Source organism: Mauremys mutica, chromosome 3 (genome assembly GCF_020497125.1).
Source record: "Mauremys mutica isolate MM-2020 ecotype Southern chromosome 3, ASM2049712v1, whole genome shotgun sequence".
Taxonomy (NCBI): Eukaryota; Metazoa; Chordata; order Testudines; family Geoemydidae; genus Mauremys; species Mauremys mutica.
This window is the reverse complement of record NC_059074.1, coordinates 210,318,231-210,341,445: the sequence shown is the minus strand read 5'-3', so window position 1 is coordinate 210,341,445 and position 23,215 is coordinate 210,318,231. Positions and strand designations below refer to the sequence as shown.

General features: G+C 41.5%; 1 protein-coding gene across 1 annotated transcript in view; it reads left to right on the top strand.

Moving 5' to 3' along the window:
• HNRNPLL (heterogeneous nuclear ribonucleoprotein L like) overlaps positions 1–22,370 on the top strand; it is a 40,373-nt gene extending 18,003 nt beyond the window's left edge. Inside the window, exons 4-13 of the mRNA XM_045009835.1 lie at positions 248–333; positions 2,563–2,659; positions 2,743–2,815; positions 6,586–6,657; positions 13,929–14,146; positions 14,373–14,494; positions 15,006–15,207; positions 17,269–17,326; positions 17,412–17,510; positions 19,311–22,370. Of these exons, the coding sequence (XP_044865770.1) occupies positions 248–333; positions 2,563–2,659; positions 2,743–2,815; positions 6,586–6,657; positions 13,929–14,146; positions 14,373–14,494; positions 15,006–15,207; positions 17,269–17,326; positions 17,412–17,510; positions 19,311–19,366 (1,083 nt within the window). The 3' untranslated portion in view covers positions 19,367–22,370. The remainder of the gene's footprint in view (positions 1–247; positions 334–2,562; positions 2,660–2,742; positions 2,816–6,585; positions 6,658–13,928; positions 14,147–14,372; positions 14,495–15,005; positions 15,208–17,268; positions 17,327–17,411; positions 17,511–19,310) is intronic.
• Positions 22,371–23,215: the final 845 nt, after the last annotated feature.

The following is a 23,215-nucleotide window of genomic DNA, read 5'->3' as shown; positions in this document are numbered from 1 at the left end:
TGTGATACAGCAACATAAGGAAAAATCATCATCTTTTAAGGTTAACATTTCTTAATATACATATAAAGTAGCTATAATTTGATAAATAACTGGGTTTATCCTTCTTTGAGATTTAAATGCTGATGGTGAAATTTACTCCATGAACACATGCAATATACCTTGAAGTCCTGTAGAACACTTGTGAATCTTCATAAAAATGTCAAACTTGAAATGTCTGTCTAAAATAGCTTTTCTTCTTCATTTATAGGATGTCTTGTATACTGTGTGCAACCCTGTTGGGAAAGTGCAACGTATTGTTATATTCAAGAGAAATGGAATACAAGCAATGGTTGAATATCCTTTTATTAATACTCATATTTGTATGTTCTCAGCTGCAGATGAGACTTAAGCATGCATATGTCAGTAAGATTTTACATTAATCTTGAGCTCTACAAATTTGAGAATTATTAGATTCAAGATGCTTTGTCATTTCCAGTGTATGCAGCAGATAAATCTGCACCAAATTATTGCCACTTTTAAATCACATATTTGTTCATTTGTTTTTATATTCTGTGCTAAAAGTAACTCCTAAGATGAATGTTACAGGCTAATCATTTTTGTGCATTTGGGAGCACATTGTATAAAGTCAGTTTCATGGTTTTCCCCCATTAAAAAGATGCTGCAAATTGTGTGGTCTGTTGTGCTGGGTGCTGCTGAATTTAGACCGTCTGGCACAGCAGACCACTGAATACAGGGATCAAGGAGGGAGGGGACACCCTGACATAAGCCATCCTCTAGATCTCTGCAGGCATTTTGTATGTTCTTGTGCTAGTCTCCAGAGAACTAAAAATCTCAAAATATGTAAAGAATATGAATCTCCTCCCCTCCCTCCCCAGTGTATTGACCCTAGCATATTGAAGGGACACTTGTCTTGCAGGCTGTCTTCTCTACCACTGGGCAATGAAGTTAAAGCAAATTTCTCTTTAATCTCAGGCCACAAATACAGTGTCTGTAGTCAAAAATGTCCATTTGGGGTCTCTTGTATGTTCATCTACAAACACAATGTTTAACTAACAAATCCAAACACAAGAAGTCTCTTAAACTTCTTTTCCCTGATTCAGTGGTAGAATTTTTCTTGGAAGGGACAGACTACTCAAATCTTTCCCTTTTTATATCCTCAGTTCCTTCCATGCTAAGGTGATAGAGTTCACGTCTGTCCAGACCCAACCTTCCAGGCCTGGTTTTAGTAGTACTAAGGGGAGATACCAACTCCAGCCGCCTTGTTCAAGGGTTTTGTTTGAACCTTGTCCTTGGTTACCATGGCACAGTCATTCGCAATATTTGTCAGTAACGTGCTACATCCACATACTCTGATTAGTGTGTAGTAAGCCTTAAGTTTTAGGCTTGCCTACACAAACATTTAGTTTGCAGCAAGCTAGGTTTTAATCTACCCTGCAGTAGCCTGTCACAGACTGCTTGTCTGTGTGAACCCTGCTGATGTGCATTGACAAACTGTTAAGGTGCATAAGCAGGGTCCACAAGGGACAGTTGGTGTGTGGCAAGCTAAGGGTGTGATTCACCCTTAGCTTGCCATAAGTTAATGTTCATGAATACAAGCTCTTAGAATAGGACTGGGCAAACTACGGCCCATGGGCCATATCCGGCCCATTGAGGCTTTGGATCTGGCCTGCAGGATTGCCAGCCCCGCACCACTCCCAGAACCAGCTGGCACCACAGCCCCTGGGAAGGGGAAGGTGGGGCAGAGGGCTCCGCACGCTGCTCGCTTGCAGGCCCCCTGCAGCTCCCATTGGCTGGGAAAGGGGAACCGCAGCCAATGGGAGCTTCGGGGGAGGTACCCACAGGCAAGGGCAGCACCCGGAGCCCTCTGCCCCCCGCACCTGAGGGTGCCTGCCGCTTCCAGGAGCAGCGCGGGGCCAGGGCAGCAGGGAGCTTGCCTTAGCCCTGCTGCCACTCCGGAGCCACTCCAGGTAAGTGACGCTGGGCCAGAGCCCACACCCCAAACTCCTCTTGCACCCTGAGCCCCCGTGCCCTGAGCTCCCTGCCGCACCCCTCCTGCACCAACCCCCTGCCTCAGCCCTACGTTCATGGTCCTGCATGCAATTTCCCCACCCAGATGTGGCTCTCGGGCCAAAAATTTGCCCACCCCTGTCTTAGACTATCAGCTGAAGTGGCCACTTCCATTTTCACTCTGAGCTGTAGGGTGTCCACCATTTAGAAGTTGGATACGCTCTCAATATGGAGAGACCTGTGTGAATAAACTAAGACTTTCACTGGACCTGCATAGACTGTAAGCAGAATGAATCTAGTCTTAATTCATGAAACTGCTCAACCTGGGCTGCATACACTTCAAAGGCAGGAACCATATGGCTCAGGCTGCATCTGAGAACTTGAATTGCCAGTGCTTTATAGCAGTTTTAAACTAGTGTGTCTGTTTAGATCTCTCATTTATTCCTAACAAAGTAACTGTAGGTTGCTTTAAAATGTCTTGGATTGCTTCATTATTTTGGAGGGGGAAAAACACATCTTTATTTAAAAACAAAAAAAATCCTTAACAAGATTTACATTTGAATCCGTTCTCTGTGCTCAGAAGGCTAAAGCAGCACTCAATGGAGCAGATATATATGCAGGATGCTGTACACTAAAAATTGAATATGCAAGGGTAATGCTCAGATCTTCTTTATTAACTATTTTACTGATGAAGTGCATAAGTTCAAGACTTACCCTGTGTTTAAATTTTAACAGCCAACTCGACTTAATGTCATTAGAAACGACAATGATAGTTGGGACTACACTAAACCGTATCTGGGCAGACGAGGTAGGTTTTTTATATGTTATAGCTGTAAGTGTTTGATTGTGCTAATGACACTACTTTATACATGGTTAGCTTGTGTAATGCAATAGTCATTTCAAACAAGCCGTTGCTGATGAAGGCTGTCTTGCAAAGGCCAACACGTAATCCAGGAAAAAAGTAACATTGAACATTAGTGCCCCCTACTGGTGTACAATGAGCTATTTAGTTCAACAAGGAGCCCACACATGCAAGCATGTTCGCAGTACAAGGACTTGCATTTCTCCAAGCAGCTCTCACTCTTTGGAGGAGAGGAAACTGATACAGACTATTCCTTACAAACTACAAACTTACACACTGCTTCTCTATGGAAAGGACTTTTTCCCCTATGTTGGACAAGGCATTAAGAAGGATAGAGGACTCCAGCAGGCTGACTCTACACTTCATCATGCACTACATCGGCATCAGCAAAAAGCCCTCTGAAAAAACTCAGACTTGCAATTCACCTTGTCTGCATACTACATGCACCACCACCACAAGTTTTTAAAGGAGGACACTTAAAGTACTTCAGATTTGCATGGGATGAATACCATGATAGACTGTACCCATTCTGTTCAAGTTTTTATGTATATTGGTCTTATTTCCCTTAATTACAATTGCTACATTTAAGAACCTCCATAAAATGGTAAATCCCAAATTTCTTGTTGATCTCATCTACATTGTTGTAATACTCTTATTTTATTCCTTGCTGTATTTAAGACAACTGCAGTCAGTCTTTACAGTGTAAATTGTCTCATAGTAAGTAAACTGAAGGATTTATCTGTAGTTAACTGGGATTAATAATACAATATTAAACAAGCTTCCTCAGGTATATTAAATTTAAGTATTTGAAGCAAGGAGGTGCACATGTGGTGCGTGTGTAACTTGTCTCTTAGGTTCTTAACTGTGAAAACTAGTCAGAGCTTACCGCTTTATAGTGAAAATATGACTAAAAATGTAAAAGACAAATTGCTGTGTAGCCTGACCTCTGTAAAGTATTTAAAGTATTCTCTTTTTGTAACTGTTCAGTGACTTGTATACAATAATAGTTTTTCTATAATGTAATCTTTAGAAATCTAGGAGTGCATAACATGGAGGTGGAAACATAACATGTCTAATCAAGGTAGAGTATCTTCAAAGTCTTAAATATGAAAGCAAGGGCTTTGACTTCTCTCTGAGATGCACTCTCAAACTTACATTTTTGTAGAAATGTTGGGTGTTATCAGTAGTGGTTTGGCTTGTAAAACTGTTGTATAATTAAAAATGCAGGTTTTGGATTTTCACAATGAAGTTCTTGTAAAAGGTTAACAAGGGAGCTACAGTATTGGTTGATGATAGAATTTCAATATTTGAACCATAATTCAGAAACTCACTCTTAAAAGTAGTCAGGAAATATTAAATAAAATTAAAATTGAGAAAAATGTTTAGAAACTGTCAGCAAAGAAACTGCACTAGTGAAAAAACCTGAAAGATTAAGTGGATTGTCAGTTTCTTAAACATTGCAATTTATATTACAGCTGCTTTTATGGCATCTAGTCTCAAAATTGACAACCTTTATTTCATGTAATTATGTTACAAACAGATATGACTGTATGGACCAGAGGTTCCTCCAGCAAATGAAGCAGTGGGAGATGAGAAGCTTCTCGCCAGCATAACTCTGGCCTAAAAATGCACAAATCTGTTTCTCACTCATTTTTTCTTTTTTTAGTTCATTTTCTTGAATATCTTTGTCATCTATATATTGACATTACATCCCTTCACACCATGTAAGAGGAAAGGGACTTAGATCTGTACTATCCAGCTGTCCCTTTGTAGTGTTGTTTTTCTCTTTCTGTTGCACACATCCCTTGATCCAGAAAGTAATATATAGGGGAGTACACAAATAGGTGAACTCTACCTCCCTGAGCCAGTTTTTATCCAGTGAAGCAGGCATATAGACCAGTTACTGCCCATAACCAGCAATTTTGATAAAGTAACCCTGGCAATTATCCCAGCACTTCTCCATACTTCATGTAACATGCCAACTGTTCCACATGCACTCTTCAGGCCATTCCTCTTCCTGAAGTTCTGATGGTGCTATGTGATCTTTGAACTTGATGTACCCAGACTGCAAGATTCTAGCTTCAGCAAACAAGATCTTATCCCCAGAGAACTTCATGCTGAGGCTTGGCTTGCCACTGTGTACTCCACAGCAATAAAAGTTCTTAAGAGACGTAGCATTTATTTCTTGGTTCCCTTGTAGGCTGAGGTACCCCCAGTCTCTTCTGAAATTCTCAGAAGACCTAGACTATTGTTTCAAAGCTAGCTTCTTTCATTTCAGCTTCTCTAAGGAATACCTGCAGATATGAGGGGAATATATTCTTGGATTGCATGTATGCTATCAGCAGGTGACTGGTTGAGGAGAGATGTCTTTTCCTTCTGGCCAGGGGACTGACCCCTTTCACGTTTGCCATTTACTATGAGACTAGTGCTTCACAGGCATTCCCTCTATTAAAGATAGAACTCTTTAACAGCTAGTCACTGTACCAGTTAATCTGCATAGGTCCAAGAGAATAGAACCACAGGCTGGGATTTTACACCTAAATTTTCATTTCTGCTCTCTGAAAGGGCCTTTCTATAGGCCAAAGAGCTGTGTGGGAGCATGTCTCCTCCTCCCTTGATTTTTATTGACAAGGTAATCATCTAGCTAGGAACCTATCCTCAACATCTTAGGTGGAAATCACACAATTTCTCATCTCCCACTGTATGCTGTCATAGAGTTTAGCTCAGCAGTTCAAATTACTTGGGGAAAACACTAACTGTAGTGGGCTTGGAGAGTCAATTTCCATCATTCAGTCATATTTAAATAGAATGATAATTACAGCAAACTTAAACATTTCACCATATCTTTGGATATGGGACTTAAAGAAGTGGTTTATTAACAAAACACAGTGAGAAATATTCTTTAAAATTAACTGCTGCTTACCAAAAGAGTACTTGGGAGTTCACATTTTTCCAGTACGCAGCAGTCACTAATTAGAAATGACCCTTTTGAAAGTGGCGCACTGCTTCCATCCAGTAATGTTGACCCCTTGCTTAACTTTAGATTGTTATATAAAACAGGTTTGCTCAAAGGACTGTCCATTGTTGAAGTGCATTATTCTGACATTTTACAGCAATTGAAATATAGCCTGTGATGCAGCATGAATAATGCAGTAATGTACAATCCTTTCAGCACTCCCACTAGGTGTTCATGTAAATATAGTGTACACATATGTAATGCTCTCTGTTTACTGATTGTGAAACCATGTAATACAGGTTGTTGTTGGCTTATGCTGAAACTTCTTGAAAGAAGCCCACTTTGAAAATGTGTTGCTGTTGAAGCTAATAGTAGGATTCAGGTACTGTCTTTCAAAAGTACTGTATTTAAAACTTGTTTTAAGACATGCATAGGTAAATCCTACTCTAAAATGTTTCCTATATTATTGTGTGATGTTGCTTTAGGAAAATTTTCAAGTATTCCCATAAATTTAAAGTGTCTGTACCTTCTCTTTGCAAAAAAAATCTCAACTTAAGTGGAATTTGTTATGCAGACAACCTCTTAATTTTGGTGTCCTCTGACAACAGCTTGTGTTTAAAAACTGATTTGAATGGGCAATTTTTTAAGTTAACCATGAGTCAAATTACTTTTTTCCCCTTATTAGATGAAACTAATATCTTAATTTGAGAATTACTTGTACTTGTCTGTTTGTTAAAACTGCTTTTTTCCTGTATATTAGACAGAGGGAAGGGCCGCCAGAGGCAAGCCATTCTGGGAGAACACCCTTCATCATTTAGACATGATGGCTATGGTAAGTTACATGGGGTGACAGGTGGTTCATGGCTTCTAGTTTTTTGTATGGTGGAATTAGGTATTTATAGGTTACAGGGTTCTCAAACTTCATGGCACCGTGACTCCCTTCCGACAACAAAAATTACTTCACAACCCCCGTAGGAGGGACCAAAGCCTGAGCCTGCCCAAGCCCTGTTGCCCTGGGGCGGGGGGAGCCTGAGCCCCACCACTCTGGGCGGGGGGCAAAGCTGAAGCTCGGGTTTCAGCCCCAGGCAGGGGCCTGCAACCTGACCCCGCCGCCCAGGGCTGAAGCCTTCGGGCTTTGGCTTCGGGCCCTGGGCAGTGGGATTCGGGCTTCAGCCCCAGGCCCCAACAAGTCTAATACAGCCCTGGCGACCCCTTTCAAAGGGGGCCCTGACCCACAGTTTGAGAACCACTGGCACTGAAGTATGATCTACATAATTTTAGACTTCTCTAAGCTTCTGCAGTTTGCAGTATTGCTTTTGCACAGGTGCCAATGTCAATTCATGCTGCTTGTGATATGATGAAACCTGTAGTGTTTTGCACCCGGAACCCTTCTTTTTGCTTCACAGTTCAAATTTATCCCCTTGGACAATATCCTGTGTAAGTTGCCACCACACTAGACGGTGATGAGGGGATAAATATCTGCACCAAGATTTTTTTTTTTTCCTCAGACAGCACAGTACAACTTAATAACTGATACCTATATACAGTGTTTGTTACCTGAAATAGTTTCAGGGAAATCCTTTGGAGCTTTTTGAGACTTGCATTCAAAGCTACTAGCTGCAGTTTTTATTTCCCTTCTAATTATCCATCTTGTCATTGTTGGTCTGCAGTTGGTAGTGTTGCCAGCACAGAATGCTTGAGGCAGCAACAGTGGTTCGTTGCACGGTGTGCTTCGCTCCCAATAAACACACCAAGGTGGAGAATGCAGAAAAAGTTTATTTGAGCCCAAATAAGGTGCAAGGGAGACCTAGCAATCTCAAATCCTGCACACAGACATAAGCTGTGTGTCTCTTCTTATACATGACTTCAGCTAGGCATCCTCATTACCCCCCACTATTCTCCTCCCCCTTCTTTACTTCCCTCCTATATAGTAGACACATTGTATAGCTGGCGATTACACTAAACAGGTTAAATCATTCTTGACAGCAAACAATTCATCTTGTTAGTAACTTTTCAAGGCTGTTAGGTTGGTTTACTTCTGGATTTATTACTTTGCCTCCCCCTCCCCTCCTCTTCCTAAGCAGATACAAGTAGGCCCCTATTTACTATCTCCTGGTGCCAGTGTTGCACTGATAAGAAGCAGTTACACATTCCATTCTCAATTCTGACCTGTGAGTTCGACTAGAGTTTAACATGGAGGCACTCTGGACAAGCTTAGCATCAACCCTGATTCATTCAGGCCTGGTACAGAAAGGCTTCATTAACACTGTGGTTTTCCACCCTCCTGAGTTACCTAGGGTTATGCTTAATGACACCAACAGTAGTATGTCATTAATACCTGGGGGGAAGAGCTTTGGAATTACTGCTATCGCTGTTACAAAGTTCAGTCAGCAAGTGATATCAGTTCTATTAGGGCATCTAGTATTCTGTACCTCAACATATGCAGTCCATCTGCATCATCTTTAGTGGTCTGAAGGCAGAAATCTTGATAGGATTTCTGAAATGTTACGTAAGTCTCACGTGCAAGTTAAGTTTTTATTTATTTTTTTGGTCATCTTAATCCCCAGAAGTCAGTGCATTTTGTCTTGTTTTCTCCTATGCAGATGTCTTGTACAGTACAATACAAGTTAACTTTCTAACTTATTTTCTCCCAGCGACCTTCAAGCCTTGAATTCCCATTACTTCCATTTGCTCTTCACTGTTAGGGTGAGAAAAGAAGGGACACAAACATGCCCACCCAATTTAGCTGAGTCCCCTTTCTCCTCTCAAAGAAAATTTTCCCATCCTTGGAAAACACAGTCCTCTTTCTGCTAAGTTCATATGTGATTTTTTTGGACATTTTGCTCCTCTGGTTGCTGCTCTCAGTGGGCCAGACTGCAGGGTAGGCTCCTTGTATTCATATCTCCTGCCTGAGAGAAAACTAAGCTGTTCAGATTTAGGCCATATTTGCACTACAAACGTTTATAAAGCCACCCTAGTATATCACTTGTGTGCATGCAAACTTGAATCCTTGCGTTGGCACTGCACTTACTCACTAGGAGTGCTTGTGGCATTGCACAGTGCAATGCACCATGAGTTGGTATCCCATTGTGCAGCTCGCCATCTCCAGCTCACTGTCTTTGGGAACTTCTGGCAATGCATGGTGGGGCAGAAACAAGTTAGCAGGCATGACTGGGAGTAAGGGGTCAACTTTCCAGCATGCAACTTTGTCATGATGTCATCTATGTCCCTGATTTTTCACATCTTCTTAAAAATTCCCACAAATCTGTGTGGCCTTCCACTTCTTCCATCTCTGACAGAAGCATGGAGCCTGCACAGTGCAGCACTTCGTCATGAGCACTGCAAGCACAGGATGCACAATTCTCTGCTATTTGCAGAGTCATAAGAAGGAACTGAATCAGCAGGGAACAGGAGAATTTCACAGAGGACAAGTTGCCATGAGACATAGCTAGCAAGAACCAGTTCACGGAGCAGCTGCAGATAATGGAGTGCCACTTCTAGGCCCAAGAAAAAAATACTGACTGGTGGGATCACATCTTAATGCAGGTTTGGGATGATGAGCAGTGGCTGCTGACCTTTTGGATGCGCAAAAGCCGTATTCCTAGATCTGTGTGCTGAGACTGACCCAGCCCCTTCAGCACAAGGATACCACCATGAGAGCTGCGCTGACAGTGGAGAAGCAAGTGGCAATTGGACTGTGGAAACTTGCAATCTTGGATTGATACCAGTCAGTGGGAAATCATTTTGGAGTTGAAAAATCCACTGTGGGGGCCATTGTCAGGGAAGTCTGCAGGGCCATTAATTGTCTTCTGCTATGCAGGTCTGCCACACATAGCGGGTGGATTTGCACCAACAGGCTCCCTAACGGCACTGGCGTGATAGGAGGCATACACATCCCTGTTCTGGCACCAGTCTACCCTGTTAGAGTACATCAATAAAAAACTATTTCTGTGTGGTTTTGCAAGCATTGGTGGATCACTGGAGATGTTCCACTGATGACAGTGTTGGCTGGTAAGGGAAGGTGCATGACACACATCTTTAAGAACACAGGACTGTTCAGAAAGCAATGTCACGGACGTTCTTTCCTGACTGGCAGATTGCCATTGCCAATATTGAAATGCCATTAACAATCCTGGGAGACCCAGCCTACCAGTTCCTCACCTGGCTCATGAAGCTTTAACAGCACCAAGGAAAGATTCAACTACCAGCTCAGCAGGTGCAGAATGACAGTTGAATGTGCTTTTGGTAGATTGAAGGAACGCTGGCGTTGCTTACTCAAGATTGGCCCTCCGTGAGAAAAATATCCCAGTGTCGTAACTGCCTGGTGTGTCCTGCATAATATCTGTGAGGCAAAGGGGGAAAAGTTGCTGCTGGGATGGAGGGCAGAGGTGGAGCAGCTGTCTGCTGAGTTTGAATAGCTAGAGCTCAATGCAGAGATATACAGGTAGGGAGGCTTTGAAAGAGCACTTTAACAGTGAACCACAGTAATGTGTTTTGGTGTACTGTGATCTACCTGCCCCTTCTGTTTTGGAGCCGGTTAGGAATTGTGTGGTGTCTGGTGTACCTCTATGAATATAACACTGTCAATGCACCTATTAATTTTGTGGTGTTTGCTATACATTTATGATTATTACACTGTTTGTCACTGAGCCTCTGAGCTGTCTCACACTACAGTAACCTTGGGTGCTTTCAATACCACCAGACATTCTGGAGCATTCTGTGTGTGAAGTAATCAAGAGGAATTATTTTCCAAACACTAGAATTGTACAGAGTAATGAAAACACTGCAAAAGAAATTCTGTGCAAGTTAAAAGCAAATAAATTTTAAAGTCATAAATTTATAGAACAGAGCTTAAGAAGGGGAAAGAACATTCATGTCTATTTTAGCTACAAGTACAGCAACCGTGGCTCTCCCATGTCAGTAAATGTGAAGCTGTGGTTGTCCTTAATGTCCCCTGGTATGGAGTGGTAAGAGGTAGGGATGTGGCCTCTGATGCCATGTGCAATGCTGGAGGAGGCGGGGCACGTGTATAGGGAGGTGCTATCATGGAGTTCTCCATGGACTGCAAAGGGAGGTGAGCCCATGATTGTTGAACCTGTAGGTCCCCAAGAGTCTGCAGCATCTGTGTTTTGCTGACAGAGAAGTCCCATTATGTCCTAGTGCAGCTCCCTGTCCTTTTCCTGCTTGGACTCCTGGGCCTTCCTCCTGCCTGCTCTTTCCATCTCCCTACAGACTACAGCATTCACTCGCCAGGCCCTCTGCTCACTGTCTGATGCAGCACTGGCTTGTAGGATCCTACTGAACATGTCATCCCAAGTCCTCATCTTTTTCCTCCTTATCTGGCTCAGGCATTCCACAGATGTGGAGTGGGAACCCCTTAAGGCTGCAAGGCAGCAGCTACAGATTTTAAATGCACAGAGGTCATTGTCAGTATAGTCACAATGGAAAGTGAAAGTTAAGATTCAGAACTCCCTTCCCTTAGTCCCCTGAAGTTTTAAACAAGATGTGCTGACTGACACTTCTGCTTCAGAATGCTTGTGTGTGGCACCACTCTGAGCCCCAGCCCTGGTGTGTAAGGCCTTCCAGGGTCAAGGGAAATGAGAGACTTGCTCAGTTGCAGGAAACTGAGTATAGGGCCATGGGAGTGGCACCGTTTCCACAGGCAGTGGAGGTTTTTGCTGATATCTCACTCCTGAGGGTGACAAAGGAACAGAGAGCATAGCTGCTGCTTGGGTCCCCAAGCATTGCCCATATGCTGCTAGCCTGTTTACTGCAACTGTGCCTGCCGAAGTTATCCCCAACTGGAGCAGGGAAGTATCCTACTGCAGAGGAAGAAATAAGACTGCTATCCCTAGAAATCTTTGGGAGAGGATTGTAGAGTACCTCCATGAAAGTTACATCGAGATCTGTCAGGAGGATTCAAGGGCCATCCCTGTGTGCATAAACTGTTCCGCATGACATCTCCCCAACCCGCCTACCTCCCCCCAGCCTAACTGTACAGGGGAATGAAAAGCAGATACCAACTCTGTATTTTGTAATGCTACCTCTTCTAGTACAAGTAGGTTTAATGAAAAGTCAGTAATTGTGTCCTGTTGAGTTGGGGGATGCCGTAAGTACATCAGTGTATGGGAAATACATTTACACACTTACCCAAGATTCCATCCCTTGAATCAAGGTCATCCATGCTCGACTGACTGGACTGCGGTGGAGTCCCAAACAGGTCCTTGCTTGCAGCATAGCTGAACCCACCAGTCGCATGTCCCCACCCTCCGCTAACTCCTTGTCTTGGCTGTGATTCAGGCTCCTCACATGTATCCACAGTGGTCTGTGGGGTGGTAGTGGGGTCTCCACCAAGTATGGTATCCAGCTGTCTGTAAAAGTGGCAGGTCTGCGGCTCGACACCAATCAACTGTTGGTCTCCCTGGCCTTCTGATATGCCTGTCTCAGTTCCTTTGCTTTCATGCAGTACTGCTGCCAGCCTGTGTCATATCCCTTCTCTTGGAATCCCTGGGCAATCTGTTTATAGATGTCCACATTTCTATGGTCTGTAGCTGTGGCTGCACAGCTTCTTCTCACAGGCCCAAAAGATCTAATATCTCCCGTGTATTCCAGCCAGGTGCCTCTGGAGCCAGCATGGTCAGCTGGGCAGTTGCACACAACAGTGGAGAGCAGCTAAGTGTGCCTGGACAATCAGGAATTTGTAGGGCTTCAAAGGGGGTGAGGAGAGCTTCTGGTCTCCATGATGCCTGGGCAGTGGAGTTCACAGTTATGACCAGAGTGGTCAGTGTTGGACATTGCAGGACAGCTGCTGGAGGACAGTTAGGGTCGACCTAGGTAACAGTGTCTAAACTCATACTACATTGACCTCAGTACATCAACCACAGCTCACCTCTGCTCGAGGAGGTGTATCACCCTAATGGGGTCCCTACATGAGTGGGAGATAAATTTAAGCGCAGACACATGCACAACTAGATTGATGTAAGCTGTCTTCCGTCAACCTCACTTTGTAGTGTAGACCAGGCCTCAGAAGAATGGAGACCTCCCTAGCACCCTAAAGGAAACACTGTTATTAAAGTCCCTACCAGCTAAAATGTGAATGAAAATGATTCACTGAAATACTTCAAGCATCTTTTTATAAGTGTTTTGTGTTAGTTCAGTAAAATGTGACCATTAAAACATTGTTTTATGCAGTTTAGCCCACTGTGAAATTTGTCACATTGCTTCATGAAAAATGAGGCTTTACCTATAGTGAAAAACAAGGCAGCCTTTATTTGTATTAATGTAGAGCCTTAAATATGCATGTTGCTTATAAGTTAGTTGGAGAACTGTTTGAAGAAAGACACTCTTTCCCTGTGTTCCACATCTCCCCCCTCCTCCCCCCCCCACCCCAAATTTGAGTGCCCTGCCTCTGAACCATTCCAACCTTGCTTGGCCTCAAGCTAGAATTTCAAACTTTGATTTCCCTTTGTGGAGGCATGATGCTCTGCCAGTAGACTACTCAATTGGCCAGATAGCTTATTTAAGAGAACCTAACCTTTTCTTGTGGGGATTTTTTGTGTGCTGTGTTGGGAGGGGTGTGTTAAATGGGTCAGTAGTGATAGAGGGAAACTACCTATTATGGTTCTGATGCTGCAGTTTATGGTGGGCTGTTGTGCCTGCATCCAGCAAATTTCAGCATCAAGGCCTACGTGAGATGCAGTTGCTGGATTCAAAATATCAGGCTTGTCCTCTAAGGGGAAAACACATTAACAAGTAACCTCTAAGAGTACAATAGCCAAAATTCTTATTAAAATATTCTTTTCAGTTTGTGCACTTGACAGCAGTTCTGCTGTTCCACTGATTTGTTAGCAGGGGAGAAACTAACTGAACATCGAAACTACTTAAACATTGAGGAAGAACCCTTGAGGGTGGAGAGGAGGAAAATAAACTGCATGATATGAATCTTTTTTTAGCTAGAAAAAGGAATTCAGTTAGTAAATTACAAAGAATTCTTAGTGGATAGTGTCCATTTACATCAAGTATTTGTATAGTGGAGCATTAATACACTGTAAGTAAACGAGGGTTATGCTGAGTAGTGTTTAACCTGGTCTCTCATTTCTGTAGGATCACATGGTCCTTTGTTACCCTTACCAAGCCGGTACCGAATGGGATCTCGGGATACTCCAGAGCTTGTTGCTTACCCACTACCCCAGGCTTCCTCCTCTTACATGCATGGTGGAAACCCTTCTGGCTCAGTAGTCATGGTTAGTGGGTTGCATCAGCTAAAGATGAACTGTTCGAGGGTCTTCAACCTGTTCTGCTTGTACGGAAATATTGAAAAGGTAAAACATGTTTTATTAGGAACTTGGAAGCTGCTACTAAACCGAACTCAGTCTATCTAATGTTGGAATTTAAGTGTTGCAAACAATTTATTTTCTAGACATAGAGTTATTGATACCAGGGAAAACTTTAAGTTGGCACGTAACAACTTTCCAGAAGAACTTGCAAAATTCTTACAGTAGAGGTTTCCTTTGAACTTCATTGTCACTTATTCCTGAACTATTTTAGGTAAAATTTATGAAGACTATTCCAGGCACAGCATTGGTAGAAATGGGTGATGAGTATGCTGTAGAAAGAGCTGTCACACATCTCAACAATGTCAAGTTATTTGGGAAGAGGCTTAATGTCTGGTAAATATGCAATTTATTACTGGCAGTTCACTTTCAGGTGTGCTATGACTGCAAAATGTCAGCCCCCTATTGCTACGACAACTGGCTGACTTCACAAAAATTTTCAAATAATCCAGTTGGAATAAGACTCTAAGGTGGTAAATAACAGTTACAAAATGGGGCATCAAAAAGGTTGTTGGATATTCAAGCTGTAAATCTGTTAGCTATAAACCAGATGTACATGCACTATGCAATTTTTAACACTACAGCACACACCTTGGTAAACGTACTTGACTTAACATACAAAGACAATAGCTAACTTTGACAGTCATTTAATGAAATATTTTTTTTATTGCCATATCTGTGAACCCTTCTCCAAGCATTAAACAAAGGAATCAATACTTTTTTCACATTGTTGCAAGTGCGTGTCATCTGTTTTTCTTGCCTCAAAACTCCTTATGTTAAAAGTATATTATGAACAGTGTCAGTCAGAATGGGGGGTGTTTCTCAACTATATATCTTTAAATCTCAGTGTGTCCAAGCAGCACTCGGTAGTTCCCAGTCAAATATTTGAGCTGGAGGATGGTACAAGTAGTTACAAGGATTTTGCTATGAGCAAGAATAATCGCTTCACCAGTGCTGGCCAAGCATCCAAGAATATAATCCAGCCACCCTCTTGCGTGCTACATTATTATAATGTACCCCTGTGTGTGACTGAAGAAACCTTCGTAAAGGTAGGAAATCAAAACTATGGTAGCATACATTGGTATTGGGAATTAATCTTTCCCTGTACTTTGAATAAGAAATAGTTGTGGTAACTGAATGGTAACAATACTGATGTTTAAGATGGAGCCCATTGAATGCTATATATGAACAGAGGCCCCTGTATTTTTGCAGTTCTTAGCATTGCTCCCTTTATGGAAAATCTATCCAGTTGAGCTGTGAAAAGATCTTTGTACTCCTGTCTCCTGAACCTGGAAATATGGCAACTTTAACAAACAAAATGTGAGAAGCAAGAGCCAGAAATGAAGACCTTAGTGTGTGAAGGATGGGGTGGGGGAAAGGGAGAAGGTGGAGAAGATAAAACATGACTCTAGGTTACAAGGGATGGCTGAGAAGTTAACTAGGGATTTCCTAGTTCTTTTTAGCGGTTGCTCAGTCATTTCTTCTCTCTCCATACCTCAAAGCTACCTCCATGCTTCATGTGGGTAATTGTGCAAATATTTAGCCATGATATAAATGGTGTAAAGTATTGGTGGTTTTGTTTAAAAAATTGTCTACCTTCTTGTGCCTCAAATAGGCTTGGCAAGCCAGTCAATTGACCTGTCAAATAATGTCAATTGAGCACCTATTTGACTATGGTCCAATATTTCAGTAGGAACGCCCTGATGTAGGTGGTGGCCTGCCTTTTTGATTGTATCATGGTGCCATCTGTTAGCAAGCTTATCTAAATGTCTTGATCACGCACTTTATTGCATGCTAATGCCACCTGTTTGGGAGTAAAGGTGAACTAACTGAAAGTTAAGCATCTTGATTGGCTGGAATCTTCTAGAACAAACATTGTGTGTGTTTACATACACAAATATTGGTCAAGTAGTGTGTGTCTGTCTTTCTTGCTTGCTTTGTATACCTGGCCACCAGTATACATGCTGGTTGACAGAGCACATTAAATAAGTTTAGACCTGGTCCCTGCCCAGAAGAGCTTACAATCTAACCTGACTAGACGAGCATACAGAAATTAATTCTGAAGGGAATGATGGGGGAAGAGGAGGGTTCAGTCATTGGACCTCCTCCCAACACAGGAGATTTACTTTAATTTTATTTCTTTTGTAACTATTCATTTTTAAATGTTAATTTAACATTTGCTAGAAAGGTAATTATTTCAGTTTACAGAACTTCATTTAATTGGGTTTCACGTTTTTCTGAGTTCAAATAATTCAGTTAAATAATCTTTTATTGTAATTAGGCATAAGTATCTAAAGGCTAAGCCTATTGAAGGCCATAAAGTCTCTTTTATTACTATAGTTATTGTTCTAATAAATTAATGTTTTAAAATATTTGACCATTTTTGGCAATATTTAGCCTGTTATTTTTGGACAGGTCAAATGCCCAACCCTAGCTTCTATCCAACTTAATGAATATTTTATTATATTCTGGTAGTGCACGGAAGCCCCAATCAGGATTGGCCCCATTGTGCTTGTTACAGTATAAACACAAACAGTGCATCTACATTGGAATAGAAGACCTGTAGCATGGCTGCAGCTGGCCTGGATCAGTTGACTTGGGGTTGCAGGGCTAAAAATGTCTAGTATAGACATTTTTAGCCCCACAGCCCGAGCCCCATGCTCCCAAGTCAGCTGACCTGGGCCAGCCACAGGTATTTAATTGCTGTGTAGACATACGCAGAGAGTTTACAATCTAAGCATGTTATAAGTCTCCTGAATAACTTGTCTTGAAAATTACTGGAAATTCTCTCTAGGCTGAATGTTTTTTGTTTTGGGTGCCTGTCCTCCCAGATAGTCAGCAGATAGCATTTTGTGTTAGAAGATGATTATTTTCTCAAGTTTCTCACACATTTTTTACAGCAGAAGGGATCTTAATTTTTTTCCCTTCAGTGTGTTCCACTTAAAAATGCAGAGAATACTGCCCTAAATAAAATTACCAGGAAACTCTCGTTTGTCAAATACAAGAGTTTCTAAGCTAAGTGTCATTAGTCACTTCTTCAGTATTTGGGAATAGGCATTTTAATCTTAACTTTGGTCATATTTTCATCTCTTCTTTTATTCCTGTGGCAGTTGTGTGATGACCATGAAGTTCTCACTTTCATCAAATATAAAGTGTTTGATCCAAAACGTAAGTATTTGTTTTTTAGATAAAGTTCATGTTTTAAAATTACTTGTTCTGGGAGCAAGAAGGTCTGATTCTCTTGTTCTACCAGCTTCTGCCAAAACACTCTCTGGTCTGCTGGAATGGGAATGCAAGACAGATGCAGTGGAGGCCCTCACTGTACTTAATCACTACCAGATAAGAGTCCCAAGTAAGTCATTCTATTTAAGACTTTTTAAAATAAATTGCTGTTTAAAAAATGTATTTCTCTCTGATTTCCCCATCCCCCTCATTCATTTATATCTTTTCTATAAGAGGTGTCTCAGATGCAAATAATTCTGTGAAATCTGCAGCTTAAAAAAATAAAGATGTCCTTTGTGATTTTCCTTCATTATGTGCTCCAGTGACAAGGTTCCTAACACGTATTCCTGTGCTGAGAGCTTTCTCAATAATGGATGCCAAGATTTCAGTTGACTACAGGAATGCTGACAAAAATGGAGGTCCTTTAGAGTCTTGCTGCAGAACTCATAATATCTGTATAGGGATGGAACATGCTCAAAAGGGTTGAGAACCACTGGATGCTCAAACTGATTTCCCGTCACAAAGCTTGTTTCTGTCTGTGGCCATGCTCTCAGAAAGGGAATAAAGAAAACTACTGTAGTCAAAATAAAATCACTGTCTGACTTAATCAAGCATTCTTAAATTCCCCAAATGAAAATAAATGGAGACATCTAACCTGTATATTCTCTGATAACCCCAGAACTCAAATATTGGCCAGTTTAATGACTTCTAAAAATTTAATTAATTACACCAGAGAGGGGCTTAAAACATTCAGTTTGGGATTGTAAATATACAACCTGCTGTTCTAAACAAAGAATTCTTATGCAGGTTTCACCTCTTCTAAAAAAGAAATTATGGGGCCAAGTAAATCTAGTTTCGTTTCAAACTGATAGAAATGAGACTGGAATTACCTGTATTTCTGTTTAAAATAGTGGGCCAGATTTCTGTGGCAGTCTGGAGTAACTATAAAAGCAAATAGAAATGTTACAGATCTCATGGATGTGAGATCACAATCCGGCTCCATATCTAAGGTTATTTTAGTTACAGTTCTTATTGAAGCTAAAGGAGGAGGAAGTATCTTGCCTTCCATTCTAACAGTTTGAGGCAGTTGTTGCTAATGAAATGGGTGTTTCAGATATTATGAGTAATACATTTTTTGATTCTTTGGTATCTGTTTTTCTGTGACTTTTCTGGGAGACAATGGATAGGAAGGAGGGGGAAGAAAAATTTCCTCTGTCCTTTCTTAATACAGAATCAACAAACTAAGGGAAAGACCTTGTTTTTCTTCAAGGTCAACAAAATAGTATTAAAATTTGCAGTGTTGACCAACACTTACTAAACTAATTTTACCCAAGGGGGGCTGCTCCACTGGAACAAAGCCCCCATGACCTCCCAGAGCTCTAAGAGTGCTCCCCTGTAGCAGCCCTCGGCAGCAGAACAGCAGCCTCTGGCAAAGAGAGGGGGAGAGTTTCCCAGAGAGACGAGAGTTTTCTTGGTCAAGCAAGGATGAAATTGTGCATTCGATTTGCCGTTCTACCTTTGACAGCAGTTTCGCTTTTCTCCTGCTTGTCACTTTCATTGAACAGCCACCTTCTCTTGGCTTAGAAATCACCTTTGTAAACATTGCTGTCATAAATCCTCCAGTGGAGGCCCTTAATAATGGGGGCACTTTTTACTACATACTAGTCAATTTACTAGATGCTGTGCACGTATGTGTGATCTTAACTATCATTTTATATGGCAGTCTAGAAAATGCCACCATTCTATAAATAAGCCCTGTTTATTAGGGAATCTATGCCTGGAGGCTTTGGAGTGCCTGAAAAATTTAAACAAAAAACCCTCAAAACACACCTCTGCTAAGCATGTCAGGAAGCATATGCTCCCTTAACTGACAAAATTGTATACAAAAAAACTTATACTGAATATTTAATTTTGCTCTTGTTTCTCACAGATGGCTCTAATCCTTATACCTTGAAGCTTTGCTTCTCTACTTCATCCCATTTATAGAGAGAAGAAGAAAGCATGTTAGGCGCTACATTCACCTTGATTTGCAAGTTTGAAACTACATTTCATTCAGAAGCTCTGAAATTGTTGCTCTAATGTTGCCTCATCTCCACTTAATTCTAAGATCTCCTATCTTGTTTTATAATAAATGGATGTTTCTTCATAAATACAGAATAAACCTTCTCTCTTTGCTTCTGAAGAATACGTTTGTTGTAAACTTACTACGAAAAGTTTGTTTTTCACTAAATTGTAATTAGTATCTACAAGTATTCAACTGCCTTGTAGGTAGCTTATGCACAGATACTGTGTACTGTTCCAAACCTTAAATCTGCAATTGTTTTAATCCAAGAATGAAGTATATTTGCGTTTTCAATAATGTTTAAAGGATTAGCAAGTATTTTTCCATTGTAGGCTTAATTGGCAGATAGATTCGACATGAAATAGTTCTGTTTCTGGTTACATGTTTAGGTAACTAAGTATGTTGCAATTATTAATACTAAAAATAAGTTGATATTTATAAAATGTTTTCATTAGGTTAACATTGCGCACATACTGGATTTTGAGTAGCATAGTCTTACCTGATTTATATTTCAAAAAAGCTAGCATAGAAAAGACAAGTATTAAGTCAATTTATATAGTGTGCACTCAAATTTACTTAAAACGGAGATGGTTTTTAAAAACCATTTTCCGTTTGCATTGGCATACCAGTCCATTCTTGGTATCTTTTTTAAATTAAAGTTTCAGGCCTCAGTCAATGTGTTCATCTTCATTTGCTTCATGTGAATTTAAATTCTCAGTGTTCATGGAATCCTCGTGGTATCTTAAGGTTTTCTTATATTGCCATAATTTATTAACAGGTAGAAGTTTGATCCTGGCAAAAGAGATTGACATTGGAGGAAAGAAATGGGTTTTTCCCCTTGTAAAAGTATTTTAACAAAACATGTCACATACTGGGAGACTGTTCTTAATTCACAGTTGGTATCCTTGTCCATATTGTTTATTTCCTTATGTCTGATTTAAGACTATGTTTTGTCATGGACCAGAAAAGAAATCATACATTCAAAAGGTCTGATTATCTTTCCACTTGCACTAGTGTAAATCAGATATAACTCTTGTTGAATTCATGGAATTATGTGGTGTAAAATTAATGAGATCAGAATTGGCCCAGTTTTTCTCTGCCAGCTGGGAGAAAATGTGTTCCACTTCCCAGTGTGTAGCAGTGTATTTTCTCCAGTCACACCCTAATGTCATTTTATCCAATCATAGAAGTTAAATGGAAACGACCTATGGATTGGATCCTCCATTTCGTCTGTCTGCCAATGGAGGATTACTCATGCAGTACACTTTCTACTGTTTTGTGCAAACAGTGAGTGTTCCACCCTTCCCTACAGAGAGAATTCTGCAGCTTAAAGGATCTGCTTCTCAGTCTGCATTTATTGATATTCAGATTAAACTTTTCCCATTCTTAATATCAGGTTAGTTACACCATATGCCATGCCTCACTGGCCACGAAACTAATAAAATATTTGGCATCATTTGTACCTAGGTCTATATATTCCACCCCTTCCAGTAAAAAGTGAAGCCCACCCCAAAAAAGTCCTTGGTTCCTCTTCTACCAGCCTGACTGGCCAATAGAAACCTGTTCCTTTCTCACAGTAGTCCCCTTTAAGAGTTGTTTTAGTTTGCATTTCCTATTGGTATCAATGTAGTTCTAGCAGCTGAGATAGTTTGTAGTTTAATATTAGAATAGTGATGCCACTTGATGGGGTTTACAAGGTTTTCAGGATGAATTACCTTAAAGCATTCAGGTTTTTAAAAACTGCACCTTATATAATGGTAAAATGACCTCAGTGAACCACCATGTCTAGGTGAGAAGCATCTTCCTCACAGCTGTTCAGCCTGGAGTGAGAGAGAAAAGGAGAGCAGCCTCAAAGTAAATCCTCTCAGAGGACATTATCTGAACTAGAAATCCCTTCACCCAAAATATCTGAGCAGTTTGTGCCTACAGGTACGTTTACACTTCAGTCAGAGTCGTGACTGCAGCATGTGAAGGTCAGAACTAGCTTGGGTATGTCTATATGAGCTGCACTCTGATTGCAATGTAAACTACCCTAAGTCAGGAGTGGATCTGAAATCCCAATGCAATTCTTCCCTTGAGAGTGTCATCTGGTCCATCAGTAAGCTGAGAATCAGTCTGATTCCTTATTGCCATTTTGCCATATAACTATACTGATACACAGTGGGCACTCCTTGAGCCTGAAATAAGTGTACCTATCAGAGATCAGAGATGGTCTCCTTATTCCACACACACACGAGTTCTAGATCATGTGTGGTCTGGCTCTTTTGAACAGAGACAAAATAATTGGATGGCGTCAGGAGGGGGAGTTACGACAGGAGAGATTAAGATCTGTATAGAACATGAAGATGTTCTTGGCAGTCTCCTGTTCTGTCACATACTTGTTAGGTTAGATTAAACTGAATCACTGATGTCTTGATGTAATTTTCCTGCCTTTTTTTCACAAGCCTTATGCCCAAAACATTGAACCTTGCCATACAAAAGACTTACTTTTAAACCATCCACACTCTCGTAAAACACCCACTACTGTGTGTTTCAATGTAGAAGTGAAGGATGGTGCTTTTAAAATCAAGCTTCAACTATAGACATATTATTGGAGGGGAAAATAAAATATTGACAGAGAGGAGAGTTCATCCTATTTTAGATAATTCTCATGATAAAAACAAAACCATACTCTAATCCTCGTTAAGATGTTTTCTTTACATGCAAGGATTAAGAAGGTTTAGTGGTCTTTGACTTCCCTGTGCTGTCAAGTTGTAGCTAGGGTGAATAATTTGAGGAGGGATTTAAAAGAAAATATTCAGGAAAATATGCTGTTAGGAAGGAATGATACGATTGAATGTAGTGTCACTGAGTGTCATGGCGGGTGGGGTGGCCTGTGATTGGCTGAACCCCTCCCCCAGTTATAATTAAATATAATTTTCTCCTCTTCCTGCTGTGTGGGCTTTATTCCTTGTCTGCTAAAGTTTATTTTAATCTATTGTGTCCCAGCAGGAGGCATTTACTCTCTCTCCTATGCAGCAGAGTTCTTAAACATAGCAACACCAACACGAGTTTGAACCATTTCTCCCCATTTCTTAGAGTTCCCATTGGAGGAGCCAGGTATTTGTGTTTGCGTCTGTCTTTGTGGTGCTTGTGTCTCTCTGTCGGGGCAGACTGCTGAGCCCTGATTACGGGGCGGAGCTAGGCGGAGGAGGGGGCCTATAAAAGCGGCCCGCCCAGCCAGGCAGCGGCACAGCTGATCGCAGCGGCCCAGGAGCCGGCCAACAGGGCTGCTAACAGGGGAGTTTGAGTGGGAGTTTACAGGGGGAGGCGGAAGGGGGCGGCGCCGTGCTTCCCGTGTTCCCCAGGTAAGAACGCCAAGCGAGGCCGAGACAGCAGCAGCCATGAGCCAAGCAGCAGAGGATACACCGAGGATGAGAGCATGCAGCAGCTGCGGTATGTACATGGTCCTAGCGGGGGACCCAGAACAGTACTATGTATGCATGAAGTGCCGCCTAATAGAGCTGCTGGAGGAAAAGATCTAGGGTCTAGAGTTGCAGGTAGAGACCCTGGTAGAGCATAGAAGGGGGTTTGAGCAGCTGATGGAGCAATGGCAAGCAGTGACTGAAGGGGAATGCCCAGAGGTACAGGGGGAAGCAGGGGCTAAGGCCAGTGAGGGGGGACTGCCAGACGAGGAATATGGGTGGTGGAAGCATGTGACCGTGAGAAGTAGGCAGGGGAAAAGGAGAGCCAGTGAAGGAGAAATAGAGCTAAGGAACAGGTTTGAAGGTTTG